Here is a 16769-nt window from a genome sequence, read left to right as displayed (position 1 = left end):
TACAACAAAACTGAAACCATGTTTTATTTATTATCTACTCTACATTTATAATTAGAAGAAAAAAAGCACCTCCACCCCCATCCAAACTACTTTCTCTGCTGCATACTTAGAAAGAAACATGGAGTTTTGTGTTATTCCCAGACCACTTGCATGTGCGACTATCACTCAGTCAGGAGCCAAATGAAACATGGGTCTTACTTTGTGGCTCCAAGAGAGGTTGGAAGAGCTGATTCTGAAATCAAGTTTGGTGGCTGCTGATCTGTTGTTATTCCTCCTGCTGGAATGTTCATTGGGTTATTTCCTTTAAAGACAAGAAAAAAAGAAATCAACCACACCTAAATTATAATACACAATTAAAAATTTTGATAACAGATAAATGACAAGTTAATATATGAATAAGTGACTCTTAATGAGTTTTAGTAATAAACATTATGGTAGAAACTCTTGGAGTTCTATTTCCAATACCGGTGTGGATTTGTATAAACAGACTCCTTCCCACTGTACTTTGTAATTAAAATAAGGTATTTTTATAGAGGCTAGCTGGTATTATAAGTACACTCTATGGCTGTGGAAAATACTAGAAATGATCTATTTCAGTTTCAGATTTTGATTCTGGCTTCAATAATATCATGCCCTAAACAACTAAGCTGATTTGTCACATGTGTCATTTTTTTTTTTTTGCATATTAAGAAACAAAATCATAGAAATTAAGTGCAGATGAAAAAGCATAAAAGGTCATTTTGTCTACAGTAATCTTTTTAAAGTAAGAAAAAGTTGAGACTTAGAGAAGTTAATAATCTTGTCCCAAATTATACCATCAATAGGAGTGGAGCCACACTAGAATCAGGTCTTGGGAGTCCAACCCAGTATCTTGGCCAGTAGAAGTTAGATATGCATTAGGGCAGTTGTTTTCCAAAGCAAATGAGATATTTTTAATTAATCATTTTAAGAGTGATTTTAGGGAAAAAAACCAAAACTATAACAACCTTAATTTAACTTGACTGACATACGCCTTGGCTTAAGCCTGAATTTAAAAGGACTATGTCAATTTAAGAAAAACATTAAGGAAACAACATGTCATGGCAAAAATTGTGGCGATGTGTAAGCAAATGACCAAATGCTAGCAGATAATGAGCTAAGACGACAATACTAATACACGGAGAAGACTGAGACAGGAGAGATTTTCTGAGACTCTTGTTAACCTGCCCATGTTTGGGCTGGTCACCTCCAGCTGTAGGACAGTTCATAACCAAGACATGCTAGAAATGGCAGACCACCTACAAGCTCTCCTCAAATAAATGATCCACTGAGAGTCAATACAAGAGCTACAACCATAATTCTGAATTTTGAGACTTCGCATTCTGAGCCATATGAAATGCCCTTTATGAAAACTGTCCAGACAGAAGCAGCACAAGCAAGCAACAAAAATATTGGTTCACTTGCAAATGCTGTTCTTTTTACCAGCCTGTAACATATTTCTTGCTTTATTTTCACCTTTTCCTGGAAGTTTTTTATTTCAGTCATTTAAAAGATACTGTCGCCATAATATATACATATATTAATTTGAATTTAAAGTAGAAACAATAACTGAAAACAGTCTTGATTTTCAGGAAGACCTTTCATTCCAAACACTGCTTTTGGACAAAGAAATTCTCTAGAGAGTTCTTTTACATACCCAGGGGGTTGAGAGTCCTCATCTGCTGGTGAGCTGGAGGCTGTGCTGGTTGCTGACCGGGAACCTGAGTCTGCAGCTGCGTCTGAGACTGGTTCAGGTAGGGGAGTCCAAGAGCAGCATATGCTCGCTGCATGGAGCTGGGGTCTATAGGATTTGGGTTACTTAAAGAAGTGGCATTCTGCTGGCCTGTACCAACAGAACCAATTGTGTTCTGAATTCCACTAGCTGGAGACCCCAGGATGGCTATAAGAAGAAACAGACAGACAAACAAAAAAGTTAAGTAAAAGGGAAAAGCCCATAAATAACTGAAAAACTACTGAGAAGCAGGTGAAATTTATCAGAAGACTATCTATGTATGTCATGAAGCATTGGAATAAGGCTACCGAGGTAGGAGTTGTGCAGAAAAGGATCTTAGAACAAGATTCATCTATTCTGCATGGCAGTAGCTGAGGAGCAAAAAGCTAAAGAAAATCCAAGCTTCTCTCTCATAAAGTAACAGACCATAATATCAGAGAACACTTAATAAAAATTACTATGTATTGAAGCCTAGAGACGTGTAAATCAGTTCTAGGGGAGTGGCAAACGTGGTAACGGCAAGTGTTTTGATTCTCTGAAGCACTGTCAGTCATCACTGAGATATACTAAGGAGCCCTCCTCTGGTTACCACTCCCCCTGGGGTTCTTCATTGCCCTCTTATACAGATACAGAAGGATTGACAGAAGCAGCAGAGGTGACATCCAGACTGTCACTTATTAAAGAATCTATGATGTGATCTTCCAAAGAACAAAATCATAATTCCTCAAAACTTATGTGTATAATGATTGCATTACCGCATCATGCTGAGCTCTCTATGTAAAGCTGGTCAGGAAATAGCGTACTTCATTGACTGACTAGTTGAAATTAATAGATGGAAGGAAGCTTGGCAATTCTGCAAGAATTTTCACTTATCCAGGAGTCACCTTAATACCACTGATACTCAGGAACTGGCTCTGCCTCCCACAGCCACCCTTGGCTTTTCTAAAGGAAAATCTGTGGCAACATAAAGAACCCCCTTCCCGAGGGCTTCAAAGTTAACTGAGATATGACCTCAAACTTCCAAATCCTTGGTTATTTCAAGTGTAATTTGCCTGTCCGCCTGTCTGTCCATCTATCCACCTAACCACTCATCCACCCACCCAAATGTCTTTATTTGGTGAGCACTTACCATATGGCAGAAGTTTTATGGCATACTATTTATTCTTATTCTTAAGAGTTTCTTTCTTTCTGACTTCTCCAAATTCTAGGGTCTTATATAAATAGCAACTGATAAAATTGATACTATAATGTATCATCTCTGATACATAAAACACTATCACTAAGCCCTTCTTTCAAAATCAGAGCACTATGTGAAACATAAATATTCTCACATTCAACCACCAGTGCAACTATAACACAAACGACTCCAATACTTACCAGAGTAACTTAATTAAACTGAAATATGTAAAAAAAAATCTTGGTAATTACACATTCCATACTATTAACTTTTCTAATAAGGATATTCGGATCTCAAACTCATTAACACTCATTAGACACAATTAGACACACCAAGTACCTCATTATTATAAATGAAAAGCAATCCCCAAGGTGCAGTTTATAACAAGTGTGTAGCTGAAGTAAGTCATGTATCTAAAAATATTTTTTTATGATAGTTAATACATACCCAAACTTTAAACACGTACCCATTGTACTCCTGAAACCAACATGCTAAATTTTCTGAAAGTACTATGATGTATGTAAAAAGGAAAGTAATAATGGCAGGGTGGTTTATTTTTCTATCACCTTGTGGTATAAGAAAGAAGAGACCCAGACTACTTTTGATACACAAAGTAATCAACTGTGGAGAGGAATTTAAAGAAACAAGGTATCTATGTGGTCTTGCATTTCTGGGTGAAGAGGCAATAGATGTGCTTTAGGGACAAATTCTTCCAATTGTATTTCACTTTCGCCCACAATTCCCCAAATGCCATCGTTTTAGCCAAAATGCTGCACCTAAGGGTGAATGCCATTCCCAATTCTAATGCTACTTCCTGGGCAACCAAAGCCCCGAGAGCTGCTGATTTGCTCACTGTATTTTGGGTTTGTATTAAAAGCATTTATTTCCTAAATTTTTTATTTTAAAAGAAAATATATCAGAAGACAAGTAAACATCTGGAACTTTACATTTCTAACAATGAGAGGCAAGGAAAACAAAAGTATGAACAAAAAATGTCTCTGACATTTAAGCACAGCCTAATTTAAGTCCAAATGCTGCTAACGGATGACACAAACTTCAGGGTAAGAGAACACAGACATTTACTATGGGGGTGATAGTTGACTGAAAGGGGAGTTATCAGGTGAAAGCAACTATAAACTCTGTTTTGGGAGCTCACGATGCTACTATCCCTCTATGAATGTTTTCTCTTTCAGGCACCAGTCATTCTTCCCTGAATTCCCATAGTGCCTACTGGGTTTCTGCTTCTCTTTGGGCATTTACACTTCACATATTCACTGACTCACTCCACTAAGTGAGTGCGTGCAGACTGTATGCCAGGTACTCTGCTAGCCTCCAGGATACAGCGCAAGAACAAAACCTGCACTCATGGAGCACAGGGTCTATTGTGACAGACAACAGACTAACCTATCTAGTGAATGTAAACCTGCAGCTCTTGACCTTGTATCAGAGAAGATCACGCTCATCTCATCTTTCTTGTACATTCCCTGAAGGTGAGACCAATGTGTGATTCATCTCAACTCTGTTATGTCCAAGTGCCTAGCACAGGGCCTTATAAAGTTCCCAGCAGAGTTCAAGTGAGCTGTAGCAGTCTAACAGACCACTGGCCATCCTCAGATCCCATCCCACCTAACCTGGCAGCACTGGGTTCTCTGGACTGAATGAAAAATTAAGACTGCTAAAAACAGCAATGCTTCATCTATCTGGCATCATTAAAAATGAGAGTGTCCATATTAATCAATTTTATACATTATTGATGTTTATCTCTTTAAATGTCAAAACCATTTTTTCTTTTTAACATGTTCACATCTTCTTTCCTTTCTTAGAGCTAATGCTATACAGTTTCATATACAATCAATTGACTGTCATGTCACTCAGTGTCATACCAGCTGGCATTCCTGTTACCTGCATATCTTCATATCAAACTCTAACACCACCACTGCCCCATCACTCTCCTGTTACAGCTTAATCAGGAGACAATGACTTAGGAAGTAAAAGGCCACCCATTTTGCAGTGGGCTATTTCTAAGACTCAATGTCACTTTTTTTTTTTTTTTTTTAAAGGTGAGGCAACCCTTGATTGACCTCAGAGATTGCAAGGACCTTGTCAGCTTATAATCCCTTATTTTTTATTTTTTTACACCTACAGCACCCGGTCTTCCTAGGTGGTCTCCCATCCAAGTGCTAACCAGGCCTGACCCTGCTTAGCTTCTGAGATCAGACGGGATCAGGCATGTTCAGGGTGGCATGGCCATAGACTCAATGTCACTTTTAATGCAGATCCAAGGCAGTCCCTTCCCAGTGAGTATAAAGATTGTTCTACTGTAGGTTCCGTGCATAGTATATCCTGCTAACTTGCAACATTACCAGGAACTTCAGTTTCTAGTCATTCTCAATAAAACTGAACTCAGTTTAGAAATTTAATGAACATTGACACAAATTAAATCCCAAAACTTTGTCAGAGTGGTGGGAGACACACCATAAAGCAAGCAAAGCAGCTAATATCTGGTCACTACTTAGATTTCTACTGAAAAAGTTGTGCTAGAAGTTACTCAGATCTGCTCCCATACAATGCCTCATAGGTACCACATGCACCAGGCCTGCCTTCCTCTCCAACATCTTCGTATGCACAGTACAGGATAAAAGTGACTACCCCAGTGCCAGTGCCAGGCCTCCTGTCAAGCCACCACTGAGCAAGAATGCACAAGCCCTCCAACAACAAGGTTTTCTTCAGAAGCCAAATGACTCAGGAGAAGGCAACACTGTGTTCCCCAGAAGAGCAAGACAAAGCTATTCGGATCAAATACATCGCCAGTGAGTCTTTGGTACTTAAATCAGGGGCAAAGAAGGCCACTACTTTGTCCCTACAGCCATTTAGGTTCTACTGCCCCCTCTGTTCCCTACCCCAACCACAGTCTGTCGAAAGAGGTATCTGAAAATCCCTGAAGAGCTCTCGGGTGGAACAAAAACCTGTTCAACAAACACTGGGCACCTAAGAGGCTACTCTGTGAGTGAAAGTTCTAAGGAAGTAGATTTGGACTCAGTAACACGAAAGAAGGCATTTCAAACAATTGGAGGTGCCTAAAATTAAAACAAATAGCTGGGACAGACGGTAAGCACCAAGCCAGTGGAGCTATTCAAGCAATAGGCTAGAGGACTGCTGACTGACATGCTGTCAATGGGCTCATGCAATGACAGTGAGTGGGTTCAGTTCAGCTCTGGAGCTGACCCTGTAGCATCCATCTGACAGTCCTTGTGGGCTCCTGAGTTGAGAAACCCACGGTTTCCCCCAGAGAATGACTCAAATCTTCTCAATAGCTCCAGGACAAGCACCTGGCTCTTCAAGGCATAGAAAGAAGGGCATCTTAGAGTTAACGTACATACCGATCATTGGGAATTTATTAAAATGCAGATTCTAATATAAAGGGTCTGGGATGGACCCAAGTGTCTGCATTTCTAACAAGTAATTCGGGAATGCTCCTGCAGCTGGTCTGAGGTGATACTTGAGATGACAAGAACCTCAATGATGCGGAAACCTAAGTTCTAATAGGGAATCTGGTCATGTGTCTTGTCCACCCAGCTCCAGTCCTCCATGCTACTCTGTGCAATGGAACTTACTGAATCAGATGCGACCTCAGATATACACCTTGAAAAGTCCCAATTAATCGATAAAATCTGAATATCTCTATAAGGGATAGATAGCTCGAGATCAACGATTATGGAATCTCTAGAAAACAGAAATCGAAAAAAATCTCAACAGAGGCCAAAACGGTAACTAATGGTCTGGGTTTCATTTCAAAGACCAACATGTTAGTGCCACAGGTGATTCCAACTGGTTTTTCTCAAAAGAGACATCAATGAGGGAAGTCAGATAGTGCAATGTGTATACCAGGTAAGGTGAGCAACCTTCCTACAAAGCACAGCCTTGGTAGCACTCCACAAGTAGGCATAGGCAGGTCTCAGACAGTTCCCAGGGGTCTTAACCACCTTGCTACAAAGAGTCCCACTCTCCCTGCCTTCACAGGCATGTCAGCGGTGCTGACACTGTTTGTATTGTCCAGAACGTTCTATTGTTACTTCATTGAAATTGGGCTCCATCAAGACTCACCCTCCAGCACACTCTGATCCTCCCCTCAAGGACTGCTAATACTAGTATTGATTTGTTTCTACCTCATTCCTTCAAGTGATACCACTGTCACATCATTTTTAATGTAATATTCTGGCTCTGGAACCCAACTTTTAAACTATTGAGGGGTCAGATCCATATTTCTTCTCTACTGCCTAACTCCAGTGTTCACATGTGATACACACAATTTGCTTTAGGAGAATTGAAAAATATCAACAAATATTTATGGAAAAGATACTGCTGAAACTTTCTTACTCATCATATCAAACTCCTCTATATGAAAAAACTAGTGTTGGAGCCAAAGAAATACACTCAAAGCTGAAACCTAATCTGAGAAGCATTTAAAAATATTTTAAATAAGTGCTTTCGTTTCATGAAAAATTACCAAAGCCTTGCACAAAGTTAATCTAAATATTCCCCATGACTTTATATTATAGAATCACCCTGGTAACACTCTACATTATGACTAGTAGAAACACTGTGGTTTACCACTTCAGAGAGCACGCACTAGATGAATTCTCACAACAGCTAGGCAGTTATAAGGTTGTTAAAAGAAAAAAAAGAAACAACAAAAAAAAAAAACCACATACCTTAAAAAAAAAAAACCACATAAATGTTTCTTAAAAAGAGAAATCATAAAAAGTTTACGATTGTCATGGTAATACATACTAACAACAAAAGGTTCCAGAAAAGCCACACATCCACAAATTTAAAGTTCAGAATGAAGTCTTAAATTATTATTCATGGAATCGATACTGTACAACTACAAACTCAACAATGAATATTTTAGCACTTAAAAAGCCTGTTACTAAAAAAAAAAAAAAAAAAGTGTTACCAAAACATCCTAAAATACAAAAAATTGTAACCATCATAATACAATAGTCAAAAAAAGGGTTTATATTTAATTGGAGGAAAAACAGACTGTATTCCATTGGACCTACTGTCCCAAATATCTTGTTCTAGAAGAACTAGATTCCTAGACCTTCACTTTATCTAAAAGATATTGTGAAAAATTATATATTAATTCAAATTCTGGTCAAAGAATAGTTTTGTTTTGTTTTTTTAAATGCCTATAGCACCTCATCTTGCTTAGTGGTCTCCCATCCAAGTACTAACCAGGCCCAACCCTGCTTGGTTTCAGAGATCAGATGAGATCAGGCACATTCAGGGTGGCACAGCTGTAGACATCAAAGAATAATTTAACTGATTTTGGAAAGTGATTTTAAAGGAAATTTATGACTCCTTCTGTATAGAGGATAACGAGCCCATGACCCTGGAATGTCTCTCCTATGTGACGTGGACACTGCTGTGCAGGGTCGGCTTGCTAGGCACCCTCTCAGGAGTGAAGTGAGCTGGATTTAGAGGAAAAGTACATGGGCTACCACCAGTGTTTTACTCCCTGCCACTCTTAGGGACATCGTGCCTTTCCATTTTCCATCTTTCCCTGTGCCATTCAGAAACAACCAGAAAGAAAAGTACCACATGTTCTCCAGGCAGTAGCAGTGAGGTCTTGAGGAAGATGATCAAGAAGAATGACAGTAATGAACACGTAACCACAAACAGGAGGGTGGCAAGAAGATACAGTCAAGGTAGAGAAAGATGAAGAAGGCTGTGCTGTGCTGGAAATCAAAGGGAGCAGCTCCAGCTAGAGGGGTAATATGAGATTGAAGGGCATATCCTATCTGTCCAAACAGAGGGACACACCTAGACACCAGTTTTACCTCTGAAACGACAGGAAAGCACTTGAATTTGGGAAGAGATGCTCATCATTTCACTGATCTGATGGCTATAGGGAACCTCTGGGAGCGGGAGCCACCTGTAGGCCTTCTGAGCAGGGATCACTGCTTAACCGATCAGCTAAAGTCTATATAGATGACTTGAAAGATGACAAAATGATGAAAATGATCAGAATGAGGCCAGTCTAGGGGAGACTCTCAATCCCTGCTAAATAAACTGTTAGTTATACAAACTATGCAGGTTTGAGAAGTGCAGCTCCATGGTGGAGGGAAACCTCCCAAACGTCTACACGTGGGATACTATACTAATCAGGTCTGACTGACGCATCTATGACACAGTTGCCAAACTCACTTTAGGGTAAGGGTTTTCCAATTCCAAAAGAAGTGTCCCTTTGTTTCCCATCCCACTTCACCCCCAAAATTGCTGTGATTATAGTGAGATGACATTCAAATCCTCAGATACTGAGTATCTGTCAAGAAACAGCAAGAGTCATCAAGTTAGTGACCTTCCTCTCTCGCACTGCCCCGCCGCTGCCAATTCTAGAATGTGTGTGGGGGTGGGGGTGGAGGTGAGGGCAGGGAATGAAATTCCAGAATGAACATGTCGACTGAGCAAACCGAGAATCTGTCTACTCACTAAGCTTGGCTTCATCTTTTGTCACTGTATGTCTCCACTTGCCATTATACTTTGTGGTTAGTAAATTTCTGCCCTGCTTTCTACCTATGCGTCTATATTCTCTTCAGAAATAGCTTATTTTCTCATCTCCAAGCTTCTCTACCCCCAATGCTCACTTACTTTGTTGGTTTCGCTTGTCACTGGCATTTTTCAAAGGGAGGCAAACAGGACAGTCATGTCGTGTGCAGTTCTTCCAATGAGAGATGATTTGTCGTGAAGATGCACAATGGGCAACTATGACCAGAAAAACAACGAGATGTTATTTTTCTATCCAAATCGTCACACTTTCAATTACACCTAAATTATAATGCCAGATTTATAAGAAAATGGTAACAAGTGTAACCATAACACAGTATAGGCAGGCAGTCTTCCACTTACAAACAGGCTGTTTTCCAAAAAGTTTGTAAGTCGACTGTTGAGAATTCTAAACAAAAACTTCCCATAGAAGCAATGTTATGAATGATGGTGATTAAGGTTCAGCCCACAAAACAAAAACAAAACAAAAACTATTTGGCCTGAAGCACTGAACTGGAATGAAAAGTAGAACAAATAATTCTGTAATGTCACTATTTAAAATAGAAATTTTATATTATGTTTAAGGATGAAACCATCTGAATACTATAGCTGAAGAATTATAGATAGAAAAGCAAATGAGAAGTCTGTGAAGATCCTGAAAGGGACCTGGCACTTTTCAAGGTACTTCAGAGGGTAATTAAACCTGGTCACTCAGTTCGTATTTCCACTTCCATACTAAGCACTGCGATTTCTTTCAAAAGGTTTACCATAACCCTCTTCAGCTCCTCCATTAGGATCAGGGTTATACTGGGGACTCACAGATGTCACGAAGGGAGACAGGGAGATCAGGGAGAGATTCTCCTCAAGGTTTAGGAACACAAGAAAGAAGGAAAGAGGATAAAGATTAAAAGAAAGTATAGTTGTTAGTAAGAAACACTTTCTTCAGTAAAATTGAGGGGTCTGCCGTAGAAGAGGGGAAAGGGGGGCGCATGATGTGCCTGATTCACCCCATCCTTGAGAGGAAGAAAGGAAGTGGCAGAGATGATGCGGTGTGCACAGTTCCTTATTGCACAGACAGTCACCCAGGACAACTGCCCTGGCATCCTGATTAGCCTCAAGACGAGAGTGTGGAGGAAGAAGGCAGTAGACCCTGGAAGTCTGAACACATGACACAACTGCAAGACAGATGCTCTGGTTTGAGGGAAGGGTGTGTGAGTGCATGTGTGTGTGCCACACTGCCCAAAAGAAAACTGAGATCTAGACATTTATGATGAAGACAGTGCTCAAGAAGAGACAAATGTCTTCCATGACAGAGAAAGGAGGAAAAGAATAAATGTAGGGCATAGCTTTATCCAGTAGATCACAGACTATTACTATAAAACCAAATTGCCTTTCTTCTCAGTAGGTAAGTGTTCCAGTGGTATCTGACTGGATGGTGTGTGGAGATGTAGGTTGTAGGAACCGTATTAACAAGAAAGCTACCTAAGAACAAATTTCATCCTAAGCACTGCCAGAAGGATTTCAGAAAATGGCACTTACCTTGACAGGCTTTCCCAGCCTGACAATGTGTCATGTGATTCAAAACATTTTTCATGGTTCGGCAATGTGGGAGCGAGCAGGCCCGAACCTCTCCATTTGCTTGTTCTCGTCTCTGACATTTATGAGCGTGAAGCAGTAGAACCAGCTGCTGCTGTATCAGTTTGCGTTTTTCTGGATCTGCAGTGGGGCCCGTTGCAATTGCTTGTGTGGGTACAATTCCCACTGATGTTTGCATCTGAGACTAAAATAAAACAAATTAAAAAACACTTTAACAAGCTTTTAGAGTTCCAATTCATGTTCATTAATTATTTTTCAAACTAATGTTAAAGCTGATGGATAATATTTAGCCACGGAGGAAAGGGAGCTAGTGTGGTTCTCTTTAATTCATCACAGATTTTAAGGAAGATAAAGAAGCGAGGAAACCAACTGAGAAACAAAGCTGATTAAAGTTCACCCATGTATGATTATCTCAGAGCAAGAAAATGATACTTATTTTTTCCCCCACAAATTTATGTGTCATCCTTACGCAGGGGCTATTATAATCTTCTCTGTATCATTTCCCAATTTTAGTACATACACTGCCAAAGCAAGTACAATGACAATTATTCTTAACTGTAGTAATCAAAACCGAACTCATTCTACACTATATACAAATACAGGAAAAACTGTGTTATAGTAGGTTAAACCATATTAAACTGTTATTTCAGTAAGTCCAAAGGGTCAAATGTTGGCAATTTCATGTGGCTCAACATGATTTACAAATATCTGATGCAGTAGAGAACTGGGGCCACCCTTTGGATTTCATTATCTTGTAACCAGAAGGCCAATACTTGCAGTATTTATTACCTCTCCTAAAAGAATAATACAGTACTTATCCTTAATATGGCTGCCCAGTACAACTGCTAATGCTCATGAAATGCTTTTCCTTCCATTAAAATTTCCACTCAGACATCTGACAATATTCTCAAAAAGTATTTGATGATCTGCTAAAGATACAGAAATAGAGCTTAGTTTTTTTCACCCTTTGAAAACAATAGGCCAGACCAACTATACCTCTTAACTGCAAAGAAAATGAAGAAGGTGACCCATGAAGTCTTCTTATTCTTTATAAATGACCAACATTCTTCAGATGAACTCTAATGCTCTGACACTAACACTCCCAGCTTGACTTCATAAGACTTACAGCCTCCCCTAAAGTACACCAACACTTTGACTTTTCAAAGTAAGAAATCAAAACTATATACTTGCCATTAGGAAGAAAAAACATAAAAATAATTCTTAATGAGCCAAAGCTCATTTAAGACAAGCTGTAGGGTTTTCTACTTTGGTTCTATCTTTATGAGAACTCAGAAAATAAGTGTATAGAAATGCTGTATGGCTTTGCTCAGGAGCACAACTCCTGGAAGCCCAAGTATGATCCCAAGCAAAAAAATCAAAGCCCTAGCTGAGAGGCAGAGCTTCCAGACTGGAGAAGTACTTAATTCCTAAGTGAAAACAGCCTCTTTTCCTTATGTTTATTTCTCCTGATTATAAAAGTAATATATATACCCATAAACAATTTGGAAAACAACAGAACCACTAAGAAAATAATACCTGAAATCCTAATATTCAGGAGTCTACTACCAAAGAACTGATATGTTTTTCTTCATCCAATCTTTTTTTCTATGTATGTTCACACATATGTATGAAACATAATCAACAGTTTTCTATCATGATAAATATTTATATTGGGCTTAGTATTTACTCTAGGTTCTCTCAACTTTAGGTTGTCTCAAATATGACAGCATGATTTGCTATGAACATAGGGCTATACATTCATTTATTCAATCTCCCATTATTGAACATAAACTATAACCTCCCTCCCTTTCTTGTAATTTAAAATAAAGCGTCAATAAACAGCTTCTGACTATGCCCCCAACAGTATTTAGAATTAATGTTAAAAGTCTCCTCCTTGATCAGCTTATTTCGATGGACTATAAAATCCAACTAGAAATTAATAGAAACGGACATACAGAAAATATGAAAAATGTAAGATGATCCTTGTTTAAGTCTCGTTTGCATTTATAAAAATTTCAAACATAGAAAAGTAGAGAGGAACACTTACCATTATCGCATCTAACAAAATGACTGAAAATTCTTTAATATTTGCTAATACCTAGTCCACATACAAATTTATCTAGTTGTCCAAAAAATGTCTTTTACAGTTGGTTTGCACAAATCAGGACCCAATGAAGGCCCACACCCTACACTTACTTGGTGGTTGCTTTTAAGGTTCTTCACCTATTGCCACCCTTCCCCTTTATTATCTCATGACAATGACTTGAAGAGACCAAGCCAGTTTCCTCCTGCTGTTTTTTAAAATACAGAAAAGCTATATGCAAAAAATTCTAATCATATTAAAAAATTAGGTAAAAAGCTAACCTTACAATTAAATTATAAAGAGTGTTTTTAAGTTATTAAAAGTTAACACACTGTTTCTCATTTGGAATGTTCTTAATATCATCTTTTGAACAATATCTGACCACATGTTGAAACCTCAATATGTAGAAATAACATGGCTGGAAACTATATGGTATATTCAAAACGTGGTCTATTATCTGTCTATCTGCTTAATGAGCTCTACACATTATTTACATGTGTCTTAAAAGCCAACTGGAAGGTGAAGCTGAATTAACAGCAAAATGGAACAGAAGACATGTCTCATGTCCCCGTGTCTGGCCTCCCCTTATAAATCCATATACCTGTACAGGACTAGTACAGTTTGCAAACTGCTTACAAACACAGGGCATATTTAACTTCCTCTTCTCTCACTGTTGCTCAATGAGATGAAAGGATTGTAGAAACTGTAAGCAGCCTGAAATTTATGTCAGAAATATCCTCCTGCTCTACCAGCTTCCCCGCTCAGTTCCCACTGCCCAGGTGGGTACTAAGAATGGAAGAGAAGTGCTGAGATAAGAACGTCCTTTTAAAGATACAGAACAAAAACTGCGGTGCTATAAATTCCCCAAAATGAAATGCATCAATTTAATGCAATTTTGTTTGTTTTTGCGATAGCCAAGAAAAATAAGAAAAGCAGTAAGAATAAAGGGAAAATCTATTTTGACAAGATACTCAAACTATAAGGCTACGGATTTCTTTATTACATAGTCTAGGAAAAGACACATATACATTCGCCCCTATATCGCTTTAATGAATAAAATTAGATTAAAATGGATGAGCACTAGAAAAAAAAATTAGACTTTTTAGAATGAGGACTTAAAAAGCTTATGTTAAGACATAAAATTAAAATGTAAAAAGTGAAAAGCTGAGGGAAAAATGGTTGTTTTTGAGAAGTGGAAATAGTGAGTCAACAGTTAGAACCATTTGTAAAGCTCCTGAGATATGTGACACCAAGGTGTTTTTCAGAAAGGTTGTGGCACTTATTTTTATATTAAATGTTCTATACCTCAATGTTAAGAAAACTCAATGGAGAGATGAATAGCCTCCTCAAATCACAATGATGAAAAGAATAGGAAAACTGGATATCCACATGTAAAAGTATGAAGGTTTAGTAACTCCCTTTTTTCACATCATACTCAAAAATTAACTCAAAATGAATAAAAGACCTAAATGTGAGAGATAAAATTATAGAACTTTTAGGAAAAAAACACAGGAATAAATCTTCATGACCTTGGATTACGCAAAGAAGTCTTTGATATGTTACCAAAAGCACAAACACCAACATAAAAGACAAACTAAACATCAACAAAATTAAAAACTGTTATGCTTCAAAAGACACTGTAGAGAAAGTAAAAGACAATCCAAAGACTGGGAGAAAATATTTACAAATCATAGATGTGATAAGGGACTTATATTCAAAACATACAAAGAAAAAGACAAATAACGTAATTAAAAAACAGACAAATAATACTAATAGACATTTTCCCAAAGAATGTGACATATAAGTGATCAATAAACACATAAAAAGATGCTCAATGCCATTAGCCATTAGGGAAATGCAAATGAGAATGAACCACAATGAGATACTACTTCACACTCACCAGGATGGCTACAAAACAAAAACAAAAACAAAAAACAAAAAACAAAACAAAACCAAAAACAGTAATGTGTTGGTGAGCACACGGAAAATTTGGAACCCTTATACACTACTGAAATGCCAAATTGAGCAACCACTTTGGAAAAGTCTGGCAGTTCATCAAAAGGTTAAATAGAGTTACCATATGACCCAACAATTCCCCTCCTCAGTATACATCCAAGAGAAATGAAAACATGTTCTCACAAAAACATGTACACAAATGTTTGTAGTAACATATTTCCTAATAGTTAAAAAGTGGAAACAACTCAAATGTCTATCAACTGATAAATGGAAAAACAAAACGTGATGTACCCAAAATGGAATATTATACAATACAGATAAATTTTAAAAACATTCTAAGTGAAAACAGCCAGTCATGAAAGACCACACATTTTACAATTCCACTTCTATGAAATGTCCAGAATAGGTAATCCATAGAGGCAGAAAATAAATTAGTGTTTGCCTCCATCTGAGGGGGTCAGGGAACATGGGGAGCAACTGTTAATGGTACAGGGTTACTTTTTGGGATGATGAAAATGTTCTAAAATTGTGTAATGGTTACACAATACACTAAATACCACTGAACTGTAAGCTCTAAAGGGGAGAATTGAATAGTATATGAATTATATCTGAATACGGCTGTTTTTAATAAGTTCTAACTAGTTATCAAAGAAAGGAAATTAAAATAGAGGAATTTTTTTATCTATCTAATGAAGATATAGAAAAACAGTAATTCTCAGGTACTTTGGTGATAATGCAATTTAGTATGACTTTGTAAAGCAACATGTATCATAAGGGAAAATGTGCATTTCTTTTCATTTAGTAGTTCCACTTCTCATGATTTATTATTAGGGAAGCAACTGAACTAGCAGCACACTATAATGTATGTGCAAGACAGGCATCACACCTTGATTAAATCAATAAAGCTGGAGATCTTCTGAATGATTTTCAAAGACAGATTAAACAAATCATGGCTACAGACCTAATGAAATGTGCAGCCATGAAAAATAAGGCAGACCTCAAAGCCATGTATACCAAAAGAATGGCCCAGCTGAAGCCTGACCAAATTCTTAACCTATGAAATATTGTGATATAATAAACGACTGTTATAATACCCTTATGCTTTCATAAAAAACTGTCTCTAACATATTGAGCTAAAAAAGAAAGTTACAGATAGTACCATAAAGTTATTCACTTTTTTCCTTGTTACCTTTATATGTTTGTATCTGCTCTTAGAAAAGCCTTAAGATTATCCAGAGTCATCTCCAGGCAGGGATGGGATCATACTCCTCTTGGTCAGTCTTTTATTTCTCAAGTACTTTGTGCCTGGCTCTGTGTTCAGTGTTCATTTAACATCCAAATCCCAAAGGAGGAAATAACTCAGGACCAGCCCCACCTTACAGAAGAAGTAACTGAGGCCCAGAGGGGTGCACTTTGCTCAGGTGGCGCACTCAGTGGTGGTGGAGCAGATAGTCTAGCAGTAGAGTCCCCACCCTTAACCTCCCTGCCACCCACCCTGACAAGTGGCCTGATCACCTTGATTATAAAGTGTTTCAAGAACATCCAACAGAAAACCTGGCAAAGGACAGGAACTAAGCAACTCGAAAAAGAAATGCATATATCTCTAAACATAATTAATTTAATTTTTACCAGTAATTAAAAAATTGTAAATCGAAATA

General features: G+C 38.0%; 1 protein-coding gene, 1 non-coding gene and 2 pseudogenes across 3 annotated transcripts in view; all 4 read right to left on the bottom strand.

Annotated features, from left to right (window-relative positions):
* LOC107521673 (CREB binding protein) overlaps positions 1 to 16769 on the bottom strand; it is a 120483-nt gene that overhangs the window by 45678 nt on the left and 58036 nt on the right. For both annotated transcript variants that reach the window (XM_036226118.1, XM_016166579.2), the window contains exons 4-7: positions 11016 to 11256; positions 9582 to 9695; positions 1676 to 1918; positions 199 to 301 (exon numbers count right to left, since the gene is read on the bottom strand). In XM_036226118.1, coding sequence (XP_036082011.1) covers positions 199 to 301; positions 1676 to 1918; positions 9582 to 9695; positions 11016 to 11256 — 701 coding nt within the window. The remainder of the gene's footprint in view (positions 1 to 198; positions 302 to 1675; positions 1919 to 9581; positions 9696 to 11015; positions 11257 to 16769) is intronic.
* On the bottom strand, positions 5064 to 5182 carry LOC118607090 (annotated as a pseudogene).
* On the bottom strand, positions 8117 to 8235 carry LOC118607536 (annotated as a pseudogene).
* Positions 11501 to 11609, bottom strand: LOC118607173. The gene has a single exon (XR_004952716.1). It is a non-coding gene; the product is annotated as a U6 spliceosomal RNA (small nuclear RNA).

This window comes from Rousettus aegyptiacus, unplaced genomic scaffold (genome assembly GCF_014176215.1).
Source record: "Rousettus aegyptiacus isolate mRouAeg1 unplaced genomic scaffold, mRouAeg1.p scaffold_m13_p_8, whole genome shotgun sequence".
Classification (NCBI taxonomy): domain Eukaryota; kingdom Metazoa; phylum Chordata; class Mammalia; order Chiroptera; family Pteropodidae; genus Rousettus; species Rousettus aegyptiacus.
Note: the sequence above shows the minus strand (reverse complement) of the source record. Positions and strands in the feature narration are given on the sequence as shown.